Raw genomic sequence first — 27,803 nt, 5'->3', positions numbered from 1 at the left:
TTGAGTTGTGTGGAAGCGTTTTAATCCACCCCTCCACACACACAATACAATGGTACAGTCCAATGACGAAAGCGGAAAGTTATTCACTGCAGTTTAATCGAGGACGGGAGACTTTATCTACAGCCATGAAACGAAGTTACAAGTGGTGCAGAAAAAACGAAAATAACAGGACGAGAACAGACAATTAATAGGATCTTTGGCAAAGGTAACAAAATTTTTTATGCCTATGCAGAGTTACAAGTGAACAATGTCACAAGAGAGGATGTCCGCACATGCTCTTCTCTCCATTAAGAACAAAGTCAGAAAATCAGTGGCTATGGAGTAAGGAATAAAACAAAGTGTGCCAGATTTTAGTGTCTTGGCCTACACTATTTACCCGAGCCATGCACACAACGTGACAAATTATTTAAAATATTTTAAATTAATATTGTTTTATATTATTCTTGATCCAACACCCCAATATTCATATATATATATATTCGCCCACTATAGCTCATTTGGTGAAGGAAGACTAAGCTATTTTGAAAAAGGGAGAAAGAAATACAGTGCCAAAAGGGGAGAAGAGAAAGAAATTTTGGAGGACATTTCTCTGCTCAAAACATTTGAGGTGGAAAAGCAAAAAGAAGAGAGAGAGAGATCCAAAATGAAATTAATAAAGGAAAAGGGGAGCAATGCAAAGACAAAATGCAAAAGAAGAGGAAAGTAAATAAAGTGATAACAAAGAAAAACAGTAAAATGCATTAAAAGGATGGAAAGGAGAAAAAATAAGGAGTCAAGTGGCAGGAGAAATACATACAATTAAAAGCATTAAAGGGACAGAAAAAAGAAGACAGACAAACAGAGTGAAGAAGAGTAAGACAAAGACGGGAAGGCAAGCATTATAAGTATTCTTTGGTATTATTTATGTCACTCCATTGACCTGTCATGGGTTTTCTTACTTTAGTAAAACAGCATAGAAGACAATTGAGTCCAGTCCTCAACTATTAATCTGCTGATCATATTGAAAAACAAAGGTATCTGTATCAGATATGTAAACTGACGACGAGTTACATTCTAACTATAGAAAATTGTTTGTGCATTAGTTAACCTGATAAAGTTTTGCTGTTGTTTTTTTCTACACAGCTATTCTAGACATTTGGATAAGATTGCTGTGGGGTGACGAGTGAAGGGAAGTTTAAGGTAAGACTTTTGAGAAATCACTGAATGCAGACGAGCCCATACCCATGTTCGCCTTGAGCTAAATCCGCCACTGTTGTTTGCAGATATTCCATGATGTTGGTCCACCTGTGGGTTATACATCATCATTTAGCGTTGTAATATAACTGACATTTACATCAGGCATTTTTGTGAATGACGTACAGGTACATACGGATTTAATGTGAAACGTGTTGTCTCTTATAAACACACAAAATAATGCGCATGATGTAAACATGAATTTAGTGTGTATTTCTGATTAATTTACCTCAAAATGTAACATGTGAGGGATAACAGGATATGGCACTCCAAAACCCTAAATCAGGGGTCCCCTGGTCTAGATAAATAGGCTATTTAAGTGATGAACTTATACAGAATATACAGAATGAAGCTGCAAATTGAGGGGGTGATGTTCAATGTTGTTAGTGGCTATGCACCACAGGTAGGATGTGAGTTAGAAGAAAAGGAGACATTCTGGAGTGAGTTAGATGAAATGATGCAGAGCATCCCCAGAGGTGAGAGAGTGGTGATTGGTGCAGACTTCAATGGACATGTTGGGGAAGGGAACAGAGGTGATGAAAATGTGATGGGCAGGTTTGGTCTTCAGGACAGGAATGCAGAAGGACAGATGGTGGTGGACGTTGCAAAGAGGATGGAAATGGCAGTAGTAAATACTTTCTTCCAGAAGAGGCAGGAACATAGGATGACATATAAGAGTGGAGGCAGAAGCACTCAGGTGGACTACATCTTGTGTCGACGTTGTGATCTGAAAGAGATCAGTGACTGCAAAGTGTTGGTAGGGGAGAGTGTAGCCAGACAACACAGAATGGTGGTGTGTAAAATAACCTTGGTGGTGAAGAAGGTGAAGAAGACAAAGGCAGAGCAGAGGACAAAGTGGTGGAAGCTGAGAAAGAAAGAATGTTGTGTAGTCTTCAGGGAGGAGTTGAGACAGGTCTGGTTTCTCTCAAGGTTTCTTCCTACTACCATCTCAGGGAGTTTTTCCTTGCCTCTGTCGCCCTCGGCTTGCTCACCAGGGACTATTTGACCATTTTGATTCATACACATTTAAATTCCATACAAACTTAAATAATTCTTTTTATTGTGTAAAGCTGCTTTGGGACAATGCCAATTGTTAAAAGCGCTATACAAATAAAATTGAATTGAATTGAGACAGGCTATGGGTGGTCAGGAGGTGCTTTCAGTTGACTGGACAACTACAGCCAATTTGATCAGGGAGACAGGTAGAGGGGTACTTGGTGTATCATCAGGTAAGGGAAAAGTGGACAAGAAGACTTGGTGGTGGAATAAGGTAGTCCAGGAGCGTATACAGGGAAAGAGGCTAGCTAAGTAGAAGTGGGACACTGAGAGGACTGAAGAGAGTAGACAGGAGTACAGGGAGATGCAGCGTAAAGTGAAGGTAGAGGTGGCAAAGACCAAACAAAGAGCATATAAGGACTTGTATGCTGGGCTGGACAGTAAGAAGGGAGAGGTGGATTTGTACAGGTTGGCGAGGCAGAGAGATAGAGATGGGAAGGATGTGCAGCAGGTTAGAGTGATTAAAGATAGAGATGGAAATGTACTGACAGATGCCAGGAGGGTAATGGGAAGATGGAAGGAGTACTTTAAGGAGTTGATGAAGGAGGAAAACGAAAGAGAACAAAGAGTAGAAGACGTGACTGTTGTGAAACAGGAAGTAGCAAATATTAGTAAAAGTGACGTGAGAAGGGCGTTGAAGAGGATGAAGAGTGGAAAGGCTGTTGGTCCTGATGACATACCTGTGGAGGTATGGAAGTGCTTAGGAGAGATGGCAGTAGAGTTTTTGACAAGTTTGTTTAACAAGATCTTGGAGAGTGAGAGGATTCCAGAGGAATGGAGGAGAAGTGTATTGGGGCCGATTTTTAAGAACAAGGGAGATGTGCAGAGCTGTGGCAAATATAGAGGTATAAAGCTAATGAGCCAGACAATGAAGCTGTGGGAAAGAGTAGTGGAAGCTAGGTTAAGGGCAGAGGTGAGCATTTGTGAGCAGAAATATGGTTTCATGCCTAGAAAGAGTTTTAGAGAAAGCGTACGACAGGGTGCCAAGAGAGGAGCTGTGGTGTTGTATGAGGAAGTCTGGAGTGGCAGAGAAGTATGTTAGAGTGGTGCAGGACATGTATGAGAGCTGTAAGACCTGGTGAGATGTGCTGTAGGTGTGACAGAAGAGTTCAAGGTGGAGGTGGGTCTGCATCAAGGATCGGCTCTGAACCCCTTTTTGTTTGCTCTGGTGATGGACAGGATGACAGATGAGGTTAGACAGGAGTCTCCATGGACTATGATATTTGCAGTTGACATTGTGCTTTTTAGCGAGAGCAGGAAACAGGTGGAGAAAAATTTGCAGACGTTTTGGAAAGCAGAGGAATGAAGGTTAGCCGCAGCAAAACGGAATACATGTGTGTGAATGAGAGGTACTCAAGAGGGACGGTGAGGCTACAGGGGGCAGAGGTAAAGAAGGTGCAGGATTTTAAGTACTTAGGGTCAACTGTCCAGAGCAACGGAGAGTGTAAAAAGGAGGTGAAGAGGCGGGTACAGGCAGGTTGGAATGGGTGGAGAAAAGTGTCAGGTGTGTTGTGTGATAAAAGAGTATCAGCGAGAATGAAAGGAAAGGTGTACAGGACAGTGGTGAGACCAGCAATGCTCTAGGCTTAGAGACAGTGGCACTGAAGAAAAGACAGGAGGCAGAGCTAAAGGTAGCAGAGCTGAAAATGTTGAGGTTCTCTTTGGGAGTGACAAGGATGGATAAGATCAAGAATAGGTTCATCAGAGGTTAAACCCATGTTAGATGTTTTGGAGATAAAGTCAGAGAGGCCAGATTGAGGTGGTTTGGACATGTTCAGAGGAGAGATTGTGAATATATCGGTAAAAGGATGCTGAGGTTGGAACTGCCAGGCAGGAGATCTAGAGGAGGACCAAAGAGGAGATTTATGAATGCAATGAGAGAGGACATGAAGTTAGTTGGTGTAAGAGAAGAGGATGCAGAGGATAGGGTTAGATGGAGGCAGATGATTCGCTGTGACGACGCCTGAAATAGAACAGCCGAAAGACAAAGAAGAAGAACTTATACAGAATATATCAAAAGGATGCAGATATAGCTCGTTTTAAACTATGACACACATTTATAATAATAATATTAATAATAATAATAAAAAGAATGAGAAAATATATTAACCCCACATCACCATATCAAAGCATTTAATTTGATCAATAAAATATGCTTGCTCCTACCACAAATTACAAAAAAAAAAAAAAAAGTAAAAAGTAAAATAAACTGAGTACTCTGAACATGATCCAGTCAGAAGTAAAGAATCCAGAAAGTTCTCCAAAGAATAAACCATCTGCTGGGTCAGAATAACACAACCAGGTGTTTGTTTGTTTCCCAGAATGATCCTGGATCAGACAGAAACACAAGACTGTTATTAAACTTCTCTTCTGACTATAAAACATTATAAAATATGCCAGCAGACATTCCACACACGACTTTAGTGAAGATTACTTATTGATGTACCTAAAATGACATTTAAGATTACATTTATTACATTTATGATTTTATTTGTGTGTGTAATGAAACAGACTTTTCTCATACTGTACAGTACAGCCGACTATTGGCACAGAATATAAGACATGAACATCCTCACAGCTCCATATCAAAGTGTGAAGGTGATAAAGTGAATAAACATGGAAATAAACTGCTTCTAACACAACTACAACATTTAAAATGTAGGTAAAAATTCATATTAACTTACCGTAAAATCCGGCCAGCTTTAAGTCGCGTGCCCCTCGCTTCAGAAGTGAACATTCCAGAAAGTTCGTCCTGCCGTGTCTCAATTCCAGGAACAGCCTTGACTTTGAAGTGCACACTCGAGGGTATGAGGACACCGGATATAGTGTAAATAGAACACAGCGTAGAGGAGGCGTCACACAGCCGCGATATATATTATATTATACTCGTATTTTACCAAAGATTGTCTGTTAGAAATACACAACGTGAAATAAATCCAAAAACAACCCAGCAATGTGTACAGAAACAACCAAACAATGTGTTTACAGAAACAACCCAGCATTTTTTGTGTATAGACGTTTTTTTTTTTTTTTTTTTTTTTACTGAATGGAACGGAGGAGGAAGACAAACAAGAGGAGAAAATGAAAGTGTACTGCTTAGGGCGGAAGTTGCAGTGAGGAAGTCAGTTGCACTTGTTTAGAAAGTGTATATACCATTAATTTAGAAGCTTCTTGAGTTTCTGACGCTACCTTAGATTTTATCTTCATACTCTTTTGAAGTTCCATCAAACCGAAAACCAGTCGAGTGATGCGTTTCTTTTACATCTCTGAAGGAGCTCGTGTGGCACTGTAAGTGTGGAGAGGTTCAGGGTGAGGTAAGAGTTACTTATAGAATTTAATCATCTCGGTCAATTCTGAAATCTAACACAAGTCCATTTCGCCCATTTAGTAAAGCCATAATTTTATCCTAACAGAGCTTAAAAACAGATCGATTTGTTTACAAACCATTAATCTACTGTGTTTATTATGCTCCTCTAAAATGTAAATTGACATTTACATTTGGTGAAATATATACATTTTCTAACAGAAAAAGTAGGTAAAATAGACAAATAAGGTTGTTATAAGGTTGTTATAAGGTTGTTATAAGGTTGTTACCCTGATCATACAGCTGTCAGGGTTAACCCCGATAGACTCTTTGTTTTGGACTATGTTTCCCAGAATGCACTTTGGTCATGTGACGGGAGCACGCACCCTAACTGAGGCGGCTCATTAGTTGCTTAATAAATAGCCTGCCAAAGTTTAGTTGATTGGCCTGCATCTGTTGATTTATCCTGTTTCGGTTTAGCTGTTTTGAAACCCTGTTGATGGTTTTGTTTGTTTATAGTCTCATGTGTAGTTTGGTCTTGTTAAGAAGTTTATGTTTTGCTTTCTTTTATTAAAAATCTTTAAGTCCTAACCACCTGTGCTTATACCGTACCTCGCCTGCACCCAAACTTATGTGACTATTGCCATGATAAAATCTTCTATGCTAGCTAGCAACACCCATTTTAGCATAGCTTGTTCATGTTCATTTGTAACCACCAACCTGGAGAAACAATTGATGCAAGTTAAAATACACATCAGAAGAAGAGAAATACTGCAGAACCAACAAGCAACTTTCATACCTTTAAATTAGTTTGTTGTTCAAAACCTCTTTGTGAATGCCTTATTTTTAATGCAGAGAAACAATTCTACTGAGTATGTGCAGAGAAGGTTTAATCACTCTAATGTGTTTCTGATTAGAAGATTTCTGTGTGTTACGTTTGGTCCCAGTCAAATAAATGTTGCCTATCTGTAAATGCTCCATGAAGTTCACTCTCCTTCTGGGTTGAAATTGATCTGTTAAGGCAAGTTAGTATTTAGTTAGTTAGTATTATTTTTTTGTCAATTTTTTACTAAGATATGAACCCAACTTGATAATAACAAGGTGCATATCTGAACAGGGTTTAAAAGAGTGTGGATGACCTGACACCTCTGCAGAAGTATGGAAAAGGACACAGAGTCAGATACAAGAACAGGTAGGATTAAACCTATGCAAACAAATGATCATATACAAACACACACACACACACACACACACACACAGTAAATAAACAAACACATGCTCAACAACCCTAACTCCTGGTTTCTTTTGTCTATTATATGATTCAGTTGATTTCTCCTTCTTCTGCTTTACTTGTTTAACCATCCATCTTCTTCCCTTTTCTTCTCTCTTTTACTCATATTCCTTTACTCCTTTACTCTGGTACAAACAATGAGACATTTAACAAATAACCATGCAATCATTTAAACTAGTATCATGGAATGTGCATGGCTTCAGAACTCAGGCTAAAAGAATGTCATTAACTAAACCTAAAGTCTTTAACCACCCGTCGCAAGGCATATCCATTTTAATAGGCAAAAATATTCCATTCATCCACAACACATCTATTATTGATCCAGAAAAAAAGTCAATTAATCATACAGCAATTACGCTTCAATGCTGTCATTAAACCTGCAGAGAATCTCAAGAAACTGACATTTTTTTCTGACATAAAGAAACAATATATGAATTATTATGGACTGGGTGATAGTTGGATAATTCCTCCCAACAATATACTTATTTTTTTCTCTTCATCAGTAACTCATACACAACATGTAACAGAACCTACAATTCATCCAACCATAATTAATGATCATCTCTTTATTTCCCTTACATTACACATCCAAGCCCAAATTAAAGTCCCCCTTAAGATGATACCCCTAAGATGGTACTTTGATACATTATTACTCCAAGATTTAGATTCTTTAGAAGAGAGTCGCCACTCTTTCTGGAAATTAACAACTCTCCAAAGATCTCACCATCATTACTATAGGAAACAAAGCAATAATATCTTCCCTGTATTACAAGAAAACAGATTCAAAACAACTTAAAAATAACCTGGAACAAAATATTAAATCTAACATTTATATTGTTGTAACCCTAGTGAACAAACAGCCATCTAACCAACTAACTTTTTACACACACACACAAAAAAAGAAATCAACTACAACAAAAGAAAAAAGCATTAATATCAACTCTGCTGGTGAAATTGTTCACAATCCAGAGGATATTAATAACATGTTTCAAATCTATTGCATGGAATCATACTCCTTAGATCATAACCCCAATCAATGAGAAATAGAAACATTCTTTAAACAATTTAGAATTTCCAGAACTAACTCCAAAGAGCAAGCAAATATACTGGATGCACCCCTCACCGCAGAGGAACTCCACAGAGCATTAATTACAATGTCGAATAACAAATCACCTGGACCTGATACTGTAGATCCCCAGCTCAATTCTATAACACCCCTGGCAGAGCTGTATCCAGGAGGACTAGCTTTTATCACCTTTGTTTTATAGAGTAACAACAGAAAAAACTTTAAAATGCCAGAACACATGAATACACATGAGACTAGAGCTGAAACCCAACAAAGACCCGACCTAACCATCCAGTTATCACCCATTTTCACTAACAAAAGCAGACCTAAAGAAAATTACAAAAGCACTAGCCATTACAATTGAGACAGCCACTCTGCAATCCACCAAGATCAAAAATGTTCAACTAAAAACAGAAATGCTACAGAAAACACCCCGAGATTATTCAAATTCTTGTGCAGCAACAACAAACAAAAACTCAAATTGATTGTATCATTAGATGCAGAGAAAGGATTAGATAAGGTAAATTTGATATTTTTTAGCACCCTACAAAGATTCGGTTTTGGAGCATCATTTATCTATTGGATAAACACTCTATACACATCACCCAGGGCCACAAAAAACACAAATAGGATCACTTCACAGTGGAATTGTCACTATATTTCTTATACTTAATCCTAAAGATATTATTAAATCTAAAGTGTGACCAGCTTTATGACCGATTTACTCCTACTAAGTCCAGTATGGACATAAACACTCTAAACGTCTTCTGGGTTCTCAAAATGAATATTAACGTCTCCAGCAATTAACACTGTGTCTACAGAGATGACCAGGTTTGGGAAAAAATCTGTAAATTCACAGAGAAATTCAGAGTACGGCCCTGGAGGTCTGTAAATGATAATTAATGGGCATTAGTAGCCTGTATGTCACCAGACAGGCCTTCATGCAACGGGACCTTCAACCAGAAGCGGGGCACCAGGATGAATCGACAGGTCCAGAGGGCAGAGGGGATCAGGATCACTGGCAGCTCAGGAGAGCAGAAGAGAGAGAGAGATAACAGTTAAGTCTGGTCACAGTCACACAATGTATAATGTGAATGTATATTAACTATAGAGTGCAAGCAGAGACTCCGGCAGGACTAACTATGACATCATAACTAAAAGGGAGAGCCAGAAGGAAACACAGACATGAGGGGGAACTGAGATGTAAAGCAACCAAACACCTCACCGTCAGCAAACCTGAGTGATCAATGAGAGTGAGGAAGACAGCATCCAAACATACCAGTTCACCATAATACAAAAATGCACACACAAACATGAATTTTTTCTCTCACTCTAGCTTTCACTCTGTCTATCAATGACACACATACCCTGTCTTTCTTCTCCTGCCTTACATTAATATTTGCATGATTGGTAAATTTTTGTATTTGACATATGTTAGAGCACATAGACTGCATGGCCAAAAAAGTCACATAGTCTAATCATTTGTTTAATCATCTTTAGCTTAGATGATGGCACTTTCACCATGGCATTGTTTTAACCAACTTCTGCAACACCACGTTCATTGTCATTGAGCTGGACCATTTTTTGGCTTGAGATTGATGATAGGAGAGTCAGACTGCTCCATTAATTCTTCTCCAGAATTTATAAAGATTATAAATTCAGTTAATGTCAGGAGGCCAAATCATGGAGAAAAAAACAACATTTCTGAGAGTAAAATCTCCCTTTATTTCTCTATATAATACCCTGCTATACTAATGCATTTATCCCAGCGTTTCACTAGTGCTTGAACACCATCAAGGTAGAAAGTTCTCAATACACTGGAGCCATGATTGGCCTGCTTCACCTCTGAAACACCAGCCTCCTAGGAACTCCTATAATGGCCCAAACATGTGGAAATGGCTTGAAGTGAGGTCAGGACTGTACTGGGGATGTGACAGTAACTCCCAGCCGAGTTCCTGTAATGTGGAAGCGGTGTTGGTGAATGATTGTGTGTACAGTTCACACAGACAGATGTGTCTCTTCCAAAAATTGGAAACAAGTTATCCGTAGATTTTTTTAAGGAACGACTGCAGTGGGCTCTGAGCCACCTTTCCTAGAATGGTCATTCACAAACATACGGCCTTGCACCAGTTCTGTCCTATAGTTACATACGCTCTACAGAACATATCTGTGCCAGTATTGGCCCGTTGTGCAAAAACCTGCTGGGCCAAAACAGTTTGCCAGGTTTGTTGGAGATTTTGGGGAATGTCTGGGCCAGAGTAGTTTTGTTACCAAGGAAAGACCTGACATTGGAGATTTCTGTCATACACGTTAAACATCTCCTTACACATTTAAACCTACATTAAAAATCAGCGAATATGCTTTTACCATGGAAACAATGATATGATTAAATGAGTGCATTACTATAAACGCAGAGTTGCTGTTATAGAAAATTAATCAACAGTTTATCTGATGATCTAAAGGCTGTTGTTACATTTTTCATTACACAGAAGAAATTTCTTATATTTTGGTTATGGTTGAAGCAGACGTATTATGATTAATTTATGTTTTAGCACTGTACAGAGCCATCTAATAAACTGTAATGAAAAAAATCAGGTGATTTAATATGCTGTCTGACTTTTTTGTTCCTAAAAGCTATGTCCACAACAGTTCAGAGCTCAGTACAAGCTGATGCTGGTGGGACAGTGATCGCTCCTGCACTGATCGGTAACCAGTTCTCTGGACCAGTCACCCTCAATATTAACTCCTGCACTGCAGAACCTGGTATGCTGAGCTCTAATTTTACTAGCTAAGGTTAACACAATGGTTTATGATATTGCAGATTTTGCATCATGTGTGACTGAGTGACCTTTCTGGGTGTAATAGCAGGGGTGGAGGGGAGATATTGGTCATTTTAAGTAATATCACAATCATGTTTTATAAGCACAGATTGTAAACTTTTTTCTGATTTTAGTAAAAAAGCCTCAAGAGATTTGTCCTGGTAAGTATGTTGTTTCTATCACTAATTCACCAGATTTGTAAATGTTTAAAGTTGAAGTCTAAGCTATTACAATTAACAACCTACTGTTTGTCTCAAATAGCATTCTTTACATTTTGTGAAGGTATGTTGTTTGTACCAAACATCTAAGATAATACTTTCTTAGACATATTCAGGTATTACATAAGTACATGATGTATAACATAAAAAATGATGTAACTGAATATAATTAAGTTATTTAAAATAATAAGACTTTTCAAGTTGCCAAACAACAATACAGCTTTAGTCAAATTACTGCCTTATTCAAATCCAAAATAAAACCATAATTTTACTATATTTACTCACACCTGATTTTACACAGGTAAATATAGCTCATGCAGAATTCATACCGTTCATAAGGCAGCGTATTTAAGCTTTTTACCCTTCATTATTATCGAAGAAGCATCTTCTGAAAACATATGCAGTTTAGACATGAATCATCCCCTTCATGCTTTGCAGCCTGTAATGAAGACAGACAGAGGTTTTTGTTTTATCCAGCTGTATTTACTCAGTGCAACTTTTAACATCCAAGTTGAAGATATAACACCAAAAAAATACGAAAAAAAAAAAACATAATCACTGATGGCATGACTCTGTATTAAAATCAAAGTTTATGTATAAAGTGTGAAATGAAATGGAGACAGTACAGTCCCCTGAGTAGCACCAGTGCTAGTTTTTTAATCGGACATACTGGGGACAGCAGGTAAGATAGTCCACGATCTAGGAAACCAAGGACATGTCTATATGCATGTTCTTTAGTTTCTCCCTCAGAACTGTGGACAAATGGTGTTGAAGGCACTAGAGAGGTCAAAGAAATGAATCCTAACAGTTGTTTAGGTTTGTCGAGGTGGAAGTAGGTTCGGTGACATATTATGGCGTTCTCTACTCCCTGGAATGGCTCATAGCAAAACTGAAGATGGTCAAGAGAGGACTTCACCTGGGGATGAAGTGTATCTAGGATCAGTCTCTCAAACACCTTCGTAATATGGGATGTCAGAGTGACAGGCCTGAAGTCATTCTGAGCCGAAAGAGTGCACAATGTCTTCCACAAGGCAGGGACTTTCTGTAGAGACAGACTCAGCCTAAATAGGTGCTGGAGAACACCACAGAGTTGAGGAGCATGAGACTTCAGGTCTCTTGGGTTGATTTTATCTAGATTTTGTGGGGCACAGCCTGCTCAGGTCACATTTTACCTGGTTATCTGAAATGTTAATTGAAGGGACTGCAGAAGAAGTGTCTGTTTTCTGTGGGTGGAGGACAGGGAACAGAGAAGCATGTATTGAAGCTGAAGGCGAGGGAAGTGTGAGACAGGGACGTCAAATCTATTAAAGAAAGTGTGGAGATTGTTTGCATGTTTTATATTCCCCTCAGTAGCCTGAACACCTGTCTTGTCGCCAGTAATGCTTCTTATGCCTCTCCACACCTCTCTCATGTTGTTCTGTTTCAGCCTTTGTTCCAGTTTATTCTGGTAGGACTCTTTTCCATCCCTGATTTTGCCACCTAGCATTCTTTGTGTTACGTGGTGCGGTATGGAGCCGCCCCACAAGATGTTATTATATTAATAAGAGCCCTAATGCAGGGCTTCAGAGGGGGCGAATGAAACAGGAGTTTGTGAGAGTGCTTATGATACACACGGAAAGAGCATCCTGTTTAGAGATGCCGTGGGGTTATTAATTAGAAACTTAAAGGGGAAAAAAAAAACTGACAACACAAAATAAACAGAGCTCCGCTATCTATGTGGGAATGGACGGGGCTCTGGAAATTTAAAATATAACTTAAGATCCTCTCGGGGCCTTTGCCATTACCGAGGATTTATACTGTAGGAGAGTTGTGTTTTGTTGTGCTTTGCACTATTAAACTGAGCGCACGTGCTGGGCTGATTCGTGCCGCACTCTTTCTTTCTCTCTCTCTCTCTCTCTCCCTCTTTCTCCCGCCGGCATCTTAAACAGACAGAGGCTGGGGCTCTGCCTCTCTCTCTAAACAGCGCACTTTGTCTGTCTGTCTGTCTGTCTGTCTTTTCAGACCTCTCAGTCTGTAGCCTCAAAACTATCATGTAGTGCAGCAATGGGATCTTTTTACTACCATCTGTAGTAGGTTTTCTGGCACATGATGTACATTACCTACAGGGGGCAGTCATGTTTTAATCTCAGGTATTGTCTACTGAAGCCGCTAATGGTGTTAATCTCTCTTAGACACCTAATGACAGCAAGTGACAGAGCTCATAAACATGTCAAGCTCAAACTGTAAAGAGTGATATGTATTTATTCTTAATTTTCTTCTCTCCTTCTTTTGCATCAATAATAATTCTTCTTTGACTGTGCTTTTTTATTATCAGTAGTATTATTGTTGTTGTTGTTGTTGTTGTTGTTATTATTATTTTAAATTATAACACTGAGAAATATATTTTTTGTTTGGGGTAAAGTGACTAATGTGCCTAACTTTTTTCAGCAGACACTCTGTTTCACTGAATAATCCAGGACTTTTCATGTATATGTAAGACCTATTGACACCTGCTGACTTGTATTGATGTAAAACAAAAACACAAAGCATGGTTTCTGAAACATTCATTGAGATGCAATTCTTATGCACAAACAAAAAATAAACTACACAGCAAAAATATGATATATTATATTATGACTTGAATAAAGCGACTGACATCGGTGTTGTACCAAATACCTTCCACTTCTCAATAATAGATTTTACTGTGCTTCTAGGCAGTGATAAATCCCTTTAATTTGTTATTGTATCTCCTGAATTGATATCCAGTGAGGCATAATGTGCACAACTTTATTATGGAGATCTTTTGACAGTGTCTTGCCACCCATAGTGAATTGTTTGCTTCAGTTGCACTACAAGTAACTGAAATGCTCTAAGGTCTCATGTTGAACTAATCAAAAACAGCTGATCACAGTTGAAAGTCAAATGGCTTTGTGTGATATTGAGAAGGTGATTAGTTTCACTTGATTGAATATACAAGTCATTTTTAAGGGGGGTTGATCCTTTTTCATGTTGGTGATTTTGTTTTTTTCCTGTTTTTTCCTGACATGTTGGTGTTATATTTGTCACTAGGATGTTAAAACTTGCACTGAGTAAATACAGCTGGAAGACTGTATTTGTCTGTGTAAAACTGTCTGTCTTCATTTTAAGCGGCAGAGCAACGAAATGTAATTATTTTAAAATGGGCTGAATCTTTTCTATACACACTGTACAGCAACCAGTAGACAAAGATACAGATAGTAATAAAAGCATTGCGTTACTCTCCTATTGTCTAGTTTAAAAATTCTGTGTGTAGTTTCCATTTTAGGGAAAGTGGCTTCATCCTATAATATTTTCCCTCTATGCCTCATTCATCTGTTGCCTGATTATATAAAATGTTAACTGTATTGTTACTGTATAATAATACTGTATTCCTCTTTTACAGAGGAAAGAAAATCTGGAATTTGCAATAGGCTGAAGTCACACATAAAGAAAAATTATGAAACAATCTACGAAGGGACGTCACATATAGGAAGCAGAACAGCACTGTCTGATGTCTACACCGAGCTGTACGTGGTGGATGGTCGCACTGGGGGAGTGAGTCAGGAGCATGAGGTTCTGCAGATTGAAGCAATGCCGAGAAGCATCGGTGAAGACACTCCAGTCACATTCAGCAAAGTTTTCAATGAGAATTTAAACTTACAAACACCGAGAACGGTGCTCACCCTCGGGATTGCTGGAGTAGGAAAGACTGTGGCTGTGCAAAAGTTTGCTCTTGATTGGGCTAAGACAGAAAATAATGAGCTGGACTTTGTGTTCCTGATCCCAGTCAAACTTTTGAACCCTATTATGTATAAAAACAACTACAGCCTATTCGACTTACTCAGTTACTTATTTACCATAAACTTGAAGATTGAAGGCTTAGTGGCTCTTGATGGTTATAATGTCTTGTTTATCTTTGATGGTCTAGATGAGAGCTGCCTCACACTGGATTTTAGAAACAGTGAAATGGTACATGATTTGAACGAGCGATCATCTGTTCATTTGCTAATCACTAGTCTCATCACTGGAAAGATGCTTCCATCTGCCCGCATTTGGATAACCTCCAGACCAGCTGCAGCTTATCAGATACCCAACAATCTCATTCACCTTGTGACGGAGGTGAGAGGATTCAGTGATGAGCAGAAGAGGGAGTACTTCAGAAAGAGAATCAGTGATCGAGAACAAGCTGACAAAATCACCTCTCTTGTAAAGAACTATAAGAGCCTTTACATTATGTGCCACATCCCAGTCTTCTGTTGGCTAACTGTGACTGTGTGTCAGCAAATTTCAGCTAAAAATGAGAACACAGACAATGCAGAAGTTCCCACAATTCTCACAGGCATGTACATCAACTTCATATATTACCAGATTGACCAGAACCTTCAGAAATATCCAGTGAGGCATAATGGTGAAAACCCAGTGAAAAATGCTGACATCGAGGTGGAAATTCTAAAATTAGCAGAACTCGCTTACAAGAACCTCATAAAGGAAAAATTCTTTTTTTCAGAAAAAGATCTACAAGAATGTGGCATTGATGTTGAGGCAGCTTCTGTGTATTCTGGGGTGTTCACTGAAATCTTCAGGGAGGAGATAACATTAGTAAGATCCAAGGACTTCAGCTTTGTGCATTTGACCCTTCAGGAGTTCCTTGCTGCCCTCTATGTGTTTTACATGTACAACACTGAAAGGAAAAATGTCCTTCATCAAACCATGGTTGAGAAAATCACATGACATGTGAATAATACCCTCTATGACCTTCACAAATCTGGGCCAGGGGTAGCACAGTGGTTAAGGCATTGGACTACGGTTCGGAAGATCCCAGGTTCAAACCCCACAACCACCAAGTTGCCACTGTTGGGCCCTTGAGCAAGGCCCTTAACCCTCAACTGCTCAGATGTGTAATGAGATAAAAATGTAAGTCGCTCTGGATAAGAGCGTCTGCCAAATGCCTAAATGTAAATGTAAATGTAAATCTGCTATCACAAAGAGTCTAAAGTGTGAGACTGGACACCTGGATCTATTTCTTCGTTTCCTCCTGGGTATCTCACTGCTGTCCAATCTGGAACTTTTGAACAAAATGTTTCAGCAGCAGAAGTTCACAGGAGGCACTAAGAAAACTGTTCAGTTAATCAAGAAGGGGATAAGGGATAAGATCTCCCCAGAAAGGACACTCAAGCTCATGCACTGCCTGATAGAGATGAATGACACCTCACTGTTGGAGGAGGTTAAGATCTACATGAGCTCTGATTCAGAACATCAGCTCAGTCCTGATCAGTGCTCAGTGCTTATGTACCTCCTGCTCATCTCGTCTGCGGAAATAGATGAATTTGATTTAAGGAAATACCTCAAGTCTGACGAGGGTCTCAGGAGAATGATGCCAGTTGTTGCTGTTTGTAGACGAGCTTTGTAAGTTAAGTTCAATGAACATTTGTAAATTTTAGTCGGAGTAGTGGGTAAGGAAAATATTTATGTATTTGCATTTCTTTTTTTCATACTAGGCTCAGTAACTGCAATTTGACTAAACAGAGCTGCACTTACCTGATCAGCTACAGAATGTCATACCTTACAGAACTGGACCTAAGCTATAACTCTCTGCAGGATGCTGGAGTATCAGAGCTAGCTCATTGGCTCAAGAGTCCAAACAGTAAACTTCAGATTCTCAGGTAAGCCCATGTTCACTATGAATTTAAAGCTTCATGTTGATCATTTTTATGATGATTTTTATCAGTTTAAACCATTGTGTACACTGCCTCCCAAAAAGTCAAAGTTTTATTTGGAGCATATTATTCACCTGCATATTATTTACCAATTCTGTTTTATTCCATGGCCAACGAGGGATAATACAAAATCTGGTATTTTTTTTACTTGCGTCAAGTTGAGAGTTGGAGTGTTACAAGTAGACAAAAGTATTAAACCAAAGATCTAAAGCATATTACCAGTACATATATTCGCCCTACTGGTACAGTTTAAATTATTATTTTTTTTTTATTTGTCAAGTGTGATCTCTTTGTCTGTGAAAGAAAAGCATGTGAGTCAGCATGCAGACAGAGGAGGGGGGAAGAAAGCCTGTGTTCGGGCGTCAGCAAGTCACCGCTGTCAGCGGTGTCCGACTTGTGAGTGAGGCTGTGAATCCGTTTTCACTTTGTTTATTAGATTGCTGATTTGCCCAAAGCATGCCCCCAAATTCCCAATGCTGAGAAGACACAGAGGATGCAGGGCCAGAGCAAAGCAAGAAGGACTAGAAATACTAACCTTTTGTCCCTTCTATCGTTATTGTTACGTTCCCTATTTTTTTTGGCATCTAGGGTTTCGGGAGGTAACATAAATTAAATAATAAGAATAATAATAATAAAAAAAATAAATAAAAATAAATGCACTTTTCTCTGCTTTGGAAGTGTGAGTGTATGTAACAATAGAAAAAAAAATGAACAAAGGCACTTGGATTCAGGAAGTTAGGTTTAGTGAGATTTTGCTGTTATTTACATAGCTCTCTATAAGGATGATGTTATAAACAATTAACCCAAAATTCCATCAAAACCAACAATTTTCCATTTACAAATTATATACAAAAGAAGACAACAAAAGTGAGGGACAAGAGCGGTGCTAAAGAAAAGAAAACAATAAAACATAAGTCCTCTATCTAACCCCCAAATCAAGGCTAACTGAACAAACAAATAAATAAAGTAAATAAATAAACATCTTCAGCGGAACACGCCCCTAACTACTCTGACTCACAAACATAAATACAAAGGTCGGCACCCGCTCGATAACTAGTGTGTCTAGACAACATTACCCTGCGTGAAGAAAGATGTAAGTCACGTGACATGCTGAACTAGTCCCATCACCATGTGTCGAGGTAGGACTTTGGATAGGTGAAGCGATAATCGAGTCACGATACAAACGCATCCAAATGATTAACTACGAGCAAAGTTCTCCCAAGAGAAAATTCGAGCCTACGGTAATTCAAGTCTGACACAAAACAACCAAAACAAGAGCAAAAAAAAAAAAGAACAAGCAAACATGGGAGAGCAAAGAGAAAAAAATGGAAGGCAATCGTTTTGTTTGTCCCGATTTCATGTCACGTCTGGGTCTTTATACGCGCCCTCTCACGTCTGATTGGTCCTTCGGGTGATATGCAGGATTAAGATTGACAGCACCGTCATCCAACCACAGGGCCTGTGAGGTAATTAGGGAGAGAACAGGAAAGAAAGAAAAAAAAACCTTCCCAAAACAATACCAAACGTAACACCCCCATCCTTAAAAAACAAACATATACCCATGTTCAATAGCTTTGACCCCAAAACAATAGACGCTATTCCTTAGATTCGTGACAACGCATCTGCCACTACGTTATCCCTACCCTTCTTGTACCGAATCTCGAGATTGTAATCCTGAAAAACGAGGAACCACCTCATCAATCTCCGATTCTGATTACGCATACGGGCCACAAAGGTCAACGGGTTGTGGTCAGTGTAAACGATTACGGGACAAGTAGAAGCGCCAACATAAACCTCAAAGTGTTGAACTGCTAACAGCAAGGCCAAGGCTTCCTTCTCTATTGTTGAATAATTTCTTTGGCTTCTACTGAACTTTTTGGAAAAGTAACAAATGGGGTGATCAATCCCATCCTTACCCTCCTGTAGGAGTACTGCACCAGCTCCCACATCGCTCGCGTCAACCTCCAATTTAAACGCCACTGAAAAATTTGGAGCAGCCAGGACGGGCTCACTACACAACAACACTTTAATATTGTTAAATGCCATCTGACATACAGAATTCCAAACAAACGATTCTAAAGAACTAAGCAAAGTGGTTAGTGGTGTAGCGACTGATGAAAAATTTCGACAAAAACACCGATAAAAACCAGCCATACCCAAAAATCTACGCAACTCCCGTCGGATTTTAGGCACGGGAAGTTCGTTTATAGTTGTTATTTTCGCCATTACTGGACGTACCTGACCATACCCCACCTGTTTACCTAAATAGCATTCCGCAGGCCAAACGCCATCACTTTGTATTGTAAAAAATAGTCTGGTGTCACAAAAGCTGAAATTTCAGAGGCTCTGGGAGTTAAAGGAACTTGCCAATATCCTTTGAGTAAATCAAATTTACTCACAAACCTGGCAGAACCTACGCTGTCCACGCAATCCTCTATCCTTGGCATTGGGAAACAGTCAGGAACCGTTACAGCATTGACACGCCTGTAATCCGTACAAAAGCGAACTGTATCATCGGACTTCTGCACCAAAAGGCATGGTGAACTCCATGGACTAACACTAGGACTGGCCAAACCCTTCTCCAACAGATACTGAACTTCCTTTTTCATTACAGCTCTTTTAGCAGAGTTAACCCTATAAGGGTGTTGTTTAATTGGATAGGCATCACCCACATCGATGTCATGCTGTAAAACATTTGTAAGTGTAGGGACATCACCCAATATAGAAGAAAACTTCCTAAGGAGTTTAACCACTTCCTCCTCCTGATTAGCATTGAGATGTGCTAAGAAACTTGACAAATTGGCTAAAGTTTCGGAATTAGTCAATCGTGCAGACAACAATGGAGCATCGAACTCCATTGAGCTTTCCGATTCATCTTGCTGCTCTACCACTGAACCTGAGTCACACACAACTCCTATTGGATGAACAGAGTCATCTTCCTTCTCCTGAGGCTCCGCATCATCTCTAGTATAATACGCTTTCAACATGTTAATATGACATACCCGTTTTTGACGTTTCCTGTCTGGCGTACTCAGCACATAATCTGTCTCTCCCCGCTTCTCCAAGATCTTATAAGGACCCGAGAAACGTGCTGTTAACGCCGATCCAGGAACAGGAAGCAGAACCAGCACATGGTCACCAACTGCAAAAGATCTATTCACAGCAGATTTGTCTTACCACGTTTTCATCTTCCCCTGAGCTTTCGTCAATGATTCACGAGCTAACATGCAAGCCCTCTGAAGTCTGTCATGAAATTTACTCACATAATCTAATACATTTGTTTTTTTGGATTCTGCGATACCCAACACGCTCTCCTTCAAAACCTTTAATGGTCCTTTCACCGCGTGGCCAAACACCAGCTCTGATGGACTGAACCCAAGAGACTCTTGAACTGCATCACGGATTGCAAACAAAAGCAAGGGAATACCTTCATCCCACTCCGATCCTGTCTCAATACAATACTTCCTAAGCATTGCTTTTAGCGTTTGATGGAACCTTTCCAGGGATCCCTGACTCTCTGGATGAAAGGCACTGGATATGCGGTGAGCAATATCAAGTGATTTAAAAACCTGGGCACACAATGTGGATAGAAAATTAGTTCCCTAATCTGTCTGCACAATTCTCGGTAGACCAAAGGTAGTAAAGAACTTTATTAACGTTTTAACAACTGTTCGAGCTGTGATATTGCGAAGAGGAATCGCTTCTGGGTATCTGGTAGCCGTACACATAATGGTCAATAAAAACTGATTACCGGACTTGGTTCTGGGTAAAGGACCAACGCAGTCTATGATCACATGATCAAAAGGGTCGCCTATGACGGGGATTGGAATCAAAGGTGCTGGTGGAATCACCTGGTTCGGTTTCCCAGAATATTGACAAACATGACAAGTCTTACAAAACTGCACCACATCACGCTTCAAACCATACCAAAAAAAATTTTGTAGAATACGGTTATACGTTTTTGTCACTCCTAAGTGCCCTGACAACGAATGATCATGCGCCAAGGATAATACCTGCCGGCGAAAAATTGAGGGAACGACCACTTGATACATCACGTTCCACTCATCCTCTGTATCGTTACCTTTATGCCACTTCCGCATTAGTAAACCATCTTCGACGAAAAATGAGACGTTACTCAGTTCTGATCTTTCAGCCAGTTTAAAACACTTTACAAGCGAAACGTCCTTCTTCTGAGCATCAATTAATTCTTCCCGAGTTATAGTCAAGGCCAATGGGCCACCCACTACAACCTCACTCACCTGGTCACTAATATGACTCTTAACTTTAGGACCTCCCTCAGCCTCTTGATCTACACATAAAAAAGAGTCAGATATAGACACTTCATTAGTTTTCTTTGATTGAGCACGTGTAATCGCACAAGCGGTAAATGCATTTGGATATCTCCGAGACAATTCATCTGTGCCATACTCCGTCGACAAGGTATCAGTCACTTCAAGTGAAGGTACTATTTTTCCCCCAGCTAGATCGTTACCTAAAATAAAGGAGACACCTTTCACTGGTAAGACTGGACGTACTCCTACCTCCACGAAACCAGACACCAAGTCTGTTTGCAGGTGAATACGGTGAACGGGTACCCTCATGATTTCCATGCTGAAGCTCTGGACCAGTCTGCTAGATCCCACTGATGTCTGATCTGAAAAAGGCAAGACATCTGAACATACGAACGACTGGGCTGCGCCAGTATCCCTTAGCACTTGCACTTCTACTTGATCTTCTTGCTTCCCTGATAGTGACACATAACCTTTGAAAAGGAATGGAAGGTATACACTGTCTACTTCATCTCTTATCTGTTCAACATGCACATTTTGACTCACAATATTCGCAAATCCAACCTCTTTCACTTGAGATTGCTGCTTGCGCTTTAAAGAGAAACACTCTGCAATAACGTGTCCTTTCTTATGACAATAAAAACATTCCCGCGTTTCTTTAGGCTTTAGGCGAATTCAACATAGGTTTGACCGGCGTTTTTTTTACGAGCACGGAACTGCTGCCTATAGGCCTCTGGGACTAATTCATAAGCTCTAAGTACCGCTATCTTAACCACCTCGTACTTAAGACTATCTTCCAAAGACAAAGTTGAATATACCTCCAAAGCTTTACCAGCCAGTTTACACTGCAACAACAACGACCATACCTCTTTTGGCCAATTCAAAGAAGTTGCGATTTTTTCAAAAGCGTTAAAATAACTATCCACTTCCGATTCACGAAAATTAGGCACTAAAGCAATGTGCTTACCCACATCAAAAGTGGTTGAATTCGAATTAGCCGAATTATCACTTACCGGGCCGAAGTTTTGCTGAACAGGGGGACCCGCTGCAACTCTCGCCGCCTCAATGTCCAACTGTCTAAGCTTAACTTCCTTCTCGGCTTCAATTTCGAGCTTGCGGATCTGTAGCTGCAGATTTAATTCTGCCTGGTGGGCCTGTGTTCTCTCTTGAACCTCTGCTTGGAGCCGTGCGATTCGCACTTTCAATTGCGTCTCCCCTCTCGGTTTGGGAGTGCCAGGGGAAAAGGGTTCAAAAGGTGAAAGAGTTGCCCCAACTTTGGCCTCCGCCTCGGTTGTGACTAACTCATCTTCCTTTCCACCCGTTTCCACAACATCCTGCTCCCCTTCCATAGGCACCACCCCTCCGTCTACCACCGACCAGCTTAAAACGCCGAATTCGTTTAGGCGATCAATCAATTCCGCCTTAATTTTCTTTTTTAATGCCTGTTTTGGAATCTCAATTTGAAAGTGGTTAGCTATCATCAACAACTCATCCTTCCTACATTTATCTATCACCTCCAATGAGGGATTATCAACAAAACTCTGTAAGTTAAACGCCATCAAACCGTATGCCGATGCGCCACCAGACCAAATTTGCTCCACCCAACGTTCACATTAAATTACTTAAAAAGATACAGTAACAGACACCACACTCTTCCGCAAAAGAAACAGCATTCGCCTTTTAAGACGAGCCCCCAATTATGTTACGTTCCCTATTTTTTTTGCCATCTAGGGTTTCGGGAGGTAACATAAATTAAATAATAAGAATAATAATAATAAAAAAAATAAATAAAAATAAATGCACTTTTCTCTGCTTTGGAAGTGTGAGTGTATGTAACAATAGAAAAAAAAATGAACAAAGGCACTTGGATTCAGGAAGTTAGGTTTAGTGAGATTTTGCTGTTATTTACATAGCTCTCTATAAGAATGATGTTATAAACAATTAACCCAAAATTCCATCAAAACCAACAATTTTCCATTTACAAATTATATACAAAAGAAGACAACAAAAGTGAGGGACAAGAGCGGTGCTAAAGAAAAGAAAACAATAAAACATAAGTCCTCTATCTAACCCCCAAATCAAGGCTAACTGAACAAACAAATAAATAAAGTAAATAAATAAACATCTTCAGCGGAACACGCCCCTAACTACTCTGACTCACAAACATAAATACAAAGGTCGGCACCCGCTCGATAACTAGTGTGTCTAGACAACATTACCCTGCGTGAAGAAAGATGTAAGTCACGTGACATGCTGAACTAGTCCCATCACCATGTGTCGAGGTAGGACTTTGGATAGGTGAAGCGATAATCGAGTCACGATACAAACGCATCCAAATGATTAACTACGAGCAAAGTTCTCCCAAGAGAAAATTCGAGCCTACGGTAATTCAAGTCTGACACAAAACAACCAAAACAAGAGCAAAAAAAAAAAAGAACAAGCAAACATGGGAGAGCAAAGAGAAAAAAATGGAAGGCAATCGTTTTGTTTGTCCCGATTTCATGTCACGTCTGGGTCTTTATACGCGCCCTCTCACGTCTGATTGGTCCTTCGGGTGATATGCAGGATTAAGATTGACAGCACCGTCATCCAACCACAGGGCCTGTGAGGTAATTAGGGAGAGAACAGGAAAGAAAGAAAAAAAAACCTTCCCAAAACAATACCAAACGTAACAGTTATGGACAACGTAAGGTCGCTGGCAAACATAATGGATGAACTGTGTGTTCTGACCAAAACATAGTGGGAACATGCATGAGCTAATACCAGACTCAAACTCAAACAGTGACTGCAGGCTGAGTGTAAAGAAAATAGGAAGGGGCACTGCAGTGTTTATTACCAACAGAGGGTGTATCCTGGTCAAATTACTGTTAAAGAAAGTGTCTGTAGCCCAGGTAGTAAACTGCTCACTGTGCGTTTGTATCCATATTATTTTCCCCAAGAGTTAACGTCGGCCATTATTATTATTGTATAACTTTCCACCAACCACAGCTGTAACTGTTGGGTGTGATGTCGTTCACTCATTGTCATTGTCACTCATTGGCAGACTACGAACACAACATCCTAATGTCACGAGTTCCCTTCCCCCTCTTGGAAGATCAGACCACAACCTGGTTCTTCTCACCCCCAACTTCAGCAGCAGCCTGTGACCAAAAGTAATGTGCGAAGGTGGACACAGGATACTAATGAGACTCTGCAGGGCTCCTTTGAGGCAACAGACTGGAATGCATTCTGTGAGCCACGTAGACATGACATTGACCCCATAACAACCTGCATAACACAATATATTAACTTCTGTGTGGACACCATCTCTACAGGGACAGTGAGGTGTTTCACTAATAACAAGGATTCTGAAGGAGCTTCTAAACAGGAAGAAGAGAGCCTTTAGATTGGAGACAAAGACATGTTGAAGAGGGTGCAGAAGGAACTAAAAGTGAATCTGAGGGAGTGCAAAGATGCGTACTGTACAGGAGCATGCTTGAAAATAAGCTCTAGGTGAACAACGTGAGAGCCATGTGGTCTGGTGTGTAGAATATTACCGAGTTTAAGGCTAAGGTTAAGGCTTACTAGGTTTTCAAGCTTGGTCAGACTGTGGGAGATCTGATCAGAGCCAATGATCTGAACCTTTTTTAAAATAGGTTTAGTAAGGGAATACCAGGTTTCCCGTCTGATTTTTCCTCCAGGCACATAGACATCACGCCCTGCCAACACAAATAAAACTGCTTCCCTCTTACACCTCCCCAGTGTCTAACCCCTACAATAGAATTCGCAGCACTGTGAAAATCTTGTTCTTTGATTTCTCAATTTAAACTGCACTGTTGAGAATCTTGAGAATATGCATGTCGACACCTCTATTTACATTTACGCATTTGGCAGTCGATCCAGAGCGACTTACATTTTTATCTCATTATACATCTGAGCAGTTGAGGGTTAAGGGCCTTGCAAAAGGGCCCAGCAGTGGCAACTTGGTGGTTGTGGGGTTTGAACCTGGGATCTTCCGAACCGTAGTCCAATGCCTTAACCACTGAGCTACCCCTGGCCCTGGATCACTAACTATCTGACAGATAGGCCACAGGTTGTCAGCAGTACTGGTGCACGGTAGGGGACTCTCTCTTTTCCTTTTTAGGTTATACTGGAATCCTGAGGTTATCTCAGACTTCCAGCACAACTCCGAAACCTGTCATCTGCAAAAGTTATCAGATAACTGTTCAGTTGGAGGGAGTGTTAATTGTGGTCAGAAAGCAGAGTATAAAGGTGTAGTTGACAGTTTCCCAAATTGGTTCGAGAGAACCACATCATTCTAAACAAGACCACAACCAAGGAGATGGATCTCAGGAGGACCAAGACTATACCAAACATTCTCTACATTTTAGGAGAGGAGGCGGAGATAGTGGAGAACTACAGATGCTTAAAAATTACATTTACATTGAGAATAGCAATTTAAGAGTCAGAGCAGACTCTGGAAAAAACATGGATCATATTTATCAAATCACCTCAGTCTTTCTACGCACTATAAAAGCAAAGCGTTTTCAAAGTTTAGTCCAGGGTTCGGAAGCAAAGAAAAAGCATCGCCCGGTGGATTTTATTAAAGAGAGTGGCACGTGAGCGGTACGATCCCCCGTTTGTCAGCTTGAGGTCCCCAGAGACCTAAAAAAGGAGACTGGAATGCCGCCCTTTGATCTCCGCAAGAGGACAGCGTTGGAAAAAATTGCTTGATCTCCTGTGGCACCTTCCGGGTAGAGCCCACCTTCGCATCCCCGCCGCCGAAAAGGGAAAGGCCTCAGAGAGAACTGCTCTAAAGCCCATGATCCCCTCCGGGAAAGCCGCGCAGCCAGCGGACATCCAGGAGAGACTCCCGTCTGTGGCTGCACCTAGAGAGAGCTGGGAGGGGCCGGTCTTGGCTCGTGCCAGCGGGAGAGGTTGCTGTTTTGGGAGCGTGCAGGAGCGCTACCTCTGCATGCTCCATCTTCCACTCTGCCCACCGCTGCCTTTAGCCAGCCGCACATCTACTCTTTTCCTTCCCCTTTTATTCCGTTCTCCCTCCTTTAACACTTTTTTACCCAATTTTTCCAAATAAAATTATCCTTTTTTTTTAGAATATTACCGAGATAAGCCTGCTTTAAATTTCTCAATAACTTTATCCCTGACCTGTCTGGTGTGTTCTTTGGACTTCATGGTGTTGTTGCTCCCAATATTCTCTTAGACAACCTCTGAGGCCGTCACAGAACAGCTGTATTTGTACTGACATTAGATTACACACAGGTGCACTCTATTTAGTCATTAGCACTCATCAGACAATGTCTATGGGCAACTGACTGCACACAGACCAAAGGGGGCTGAATAATTACGCACACCCCACTTTTCAGTTATTTATTTGTAAAAAATGTTTAGAATCATGTTTGATTTTCGTTTCACTTCTCAAGTGTACACCACTTTGTATTGATCCTCCACGTGGAATTCCAATGAAATTAATTCATGTTTGTGGCTGTAATGTGACAAAATGTGGAAAAGTTCAAGGGGGCAGAATACTTTGGCACGCCACTGTATACAGAGACACTTTAATTTATTTTGCTGCGTTGGCCTGCAACTCTCATCCATCCATATCCATCAGAATGTGTGTTTAAGATCAGAGGTGTGATTATTTCACCATCTCTCTTTCAGGCTGTGTCGGTGTGATCTGAGAAAGAAAAGCTGTAGAGGTCTGCACTCAGTTCTCAGCTCAAACTCCTCAAGACTGAGAGAACTGGACATGAGTTACAATAAACTGCAGGATTCAGGAGTGAAGCTGCTCTCTGCTGGACTGGAGAATCCCCACTGTACACTGGAGATACTGAGGTACACACACACACACTTTTGATATTTATTTTTTTATTATTTTTTTTCTTGTAAATGTTTGTGTGTTCTGTACATGGACTAATGGTGTTGTAATACACTGTAACTGTGAATCACTTTTTTCTATGCAGGTTGTCTGAGTGCAGGATTACAGATGAAAGTTGTGTTGCTTTGGCTTCAGCTCTGAGGTCGAACTCCTCATCACACCTGAGAGAGCTGGAGCTGAAAAATAATCCTATAGGAGAATCAGGAGTCAACCTGCTGTCAGATCTACTGAATGATCCACACTGTAAACTAGAGAGACTATTGTAAATCACTGCAGTGTGTGCGTGTGTATGTGCACACATGTGTCTCCAGATCATGGTATTATGTTGATGAACATCACATCACAGAGAAGTGTTAGTGTCTCTCACAGCTGTGATACTGATTCAGTCCTTTAGTCCTCATAAATGGTTCGCAGTCCTCTGTTTGGTGTTTTATAATCAGGGTTTAAACAGTAGGAGTGTTAACAGCTGCACCGCTTTATATTGTGATAAAATGATAATAAAATATCCTCAGCTTGATCTGCTCATATCACCACTTCCTGTACAAGACAGGACAGTGTGGTGTGAAAGTGCAGAGTGGTTCTGACTCAGAACCCAAACAATGGAACTGCAGCATTAACACGTGTTTCATCTGATTCTCCGTGTGTGTGTGTGTGTGTGTGTGTGTGTGTGTGTGTCAGTGATTAATATAGAATGAGAGAGACTGTGTGAGTGTGATATACAGTACTTAAGGTTATTCTTTCCCACTCACTATGTTCAATGTTATTCTGTAGTAAAACTTCTCTTCCTACTGCCTGGTAAACAGTAATGTCACATTTATAGCATTATCATAAATTTAACTGACAATATTTTTATATGTTAAGAACGCATGTAAGCCTATTATCCTGATCAAAGTTTATATATATATTTATTCTTAGTTAATAAAACAACTAAAAATGAA

The 27,803-nt window shown here is 40.1% G+C and overlaps 1 protein-coding gene and 2 long non-coding RNA genes across 3 annotated transcripts; 1 reads left to right on the top strand and 2 right to left on the bottom strand.

Annotated features, from left to right (window-relative positions):
• Nucleotides 1-79: 79 nt before the first annotated feature.
• On the bottom strand, nucleotides 80-3,462 carry LOC128516411 (uncharacterized). Its single transcript, XR_008356763.1, has 2 exons — nucleotides 1,463-3,462; nucleotides 80-1,284 (listed from the first exon to the last, which is right to left on the bottom strand). It is a non-coding gene; the product is annotated as an uncharacterized LOC128516411 (long non-coding RNA).
• LOC128516179 (protein NLRC3-like) lies at nucleotides 101-27,803 on the top strand. Its single transcript, XM_053490526.1, has 11 exons — nucleotides 101-205; nucleotides 1,132-1,179; nucleotides 6,711-6,785; nucleotides 8,882-9,007; nucleotides 10,585-10,713; nucleotides 10,904-10,930; nucleotides 14,388-15,752; nucleotides 15,961-16,390; nucleotides 16,483-16,647; nucleotides 26,649-26,822; nucleotides 26,951-27,803. Exons 3-7 carry the CDS (start codon nucleotides 6,752-6,754, stop codon nucleotides 15,713-15,715), a joined length of 1,644 nt encoding a protein of 547 aa, XP_053346501.1. The 5' UTR covers nucleotides 101-205; nucleotides 1,132-1,179; nucleotides 6,711-6,751; the 3' UTR covers nucleotides 15,716-15,752; nucleotides 15,961-16,390; nucleotides 16,483-16,647; nucleotides 26,649-26,822; nucleotides 26,951-27,803.
• Nucleotides 4,406-6,570, bottom strand: LOC128516306 (uncharacterized). Its single transcript, XR_008356762.1, has 3 exons — nucleotides 5,884-6,570; nucleotides 4,974-5,575; nucleotides 4,406-4,617 (listed from the first exon to the last, which is right to left on the bottom strand). It is a non-coding gene; the product is annotated as an uncharacterized LOC128516306 (long non-coding RNA).

This window comes from Clarias gariepinus, chromosome 1 (assembly GCF_024256425.1).
Source record: "Clarias gariepinus isolate MV-2021 ecotype Netherlands chromosome 1, CGAR_prim_01v2, whole genome shotgun sequence".
NCBI lineage: Eukaryota > Metazoa > Chordata > Actinopteri > Siluriformes > Clariidae > Clarias > Clarias gariepinus.
This window is presented reverse-complemented; position numbering and strand designations above follow the sequence as displayed.

What these genes read in the sequence shown, in the direction of transcription:
- LOC128516179 (XM_053490526.1), top strand. Translation starts at nt 6,752, where the DNA reads ATGGAAAAGGACACAGAGTCAGATACAAGAACAG. An exon ending in AGAGTCAGATACAAGAACAG is followed by an intron (nt 6,786 to 8,881) that starts GTAGGATTAAAC and finishes GTATGTCACCAG; the next exon opens with ACAGGCCTTCATGCAACGGG. An exon ending in CTCCTGCACTGCAGAACCTG is followed by an intron (nt 10,714 to 10,903) that starts GTATGCTGAGCT and finishes TTCTGATTTTAG; the next exon opens with TAAAAAAGCCTCAAGAGATT.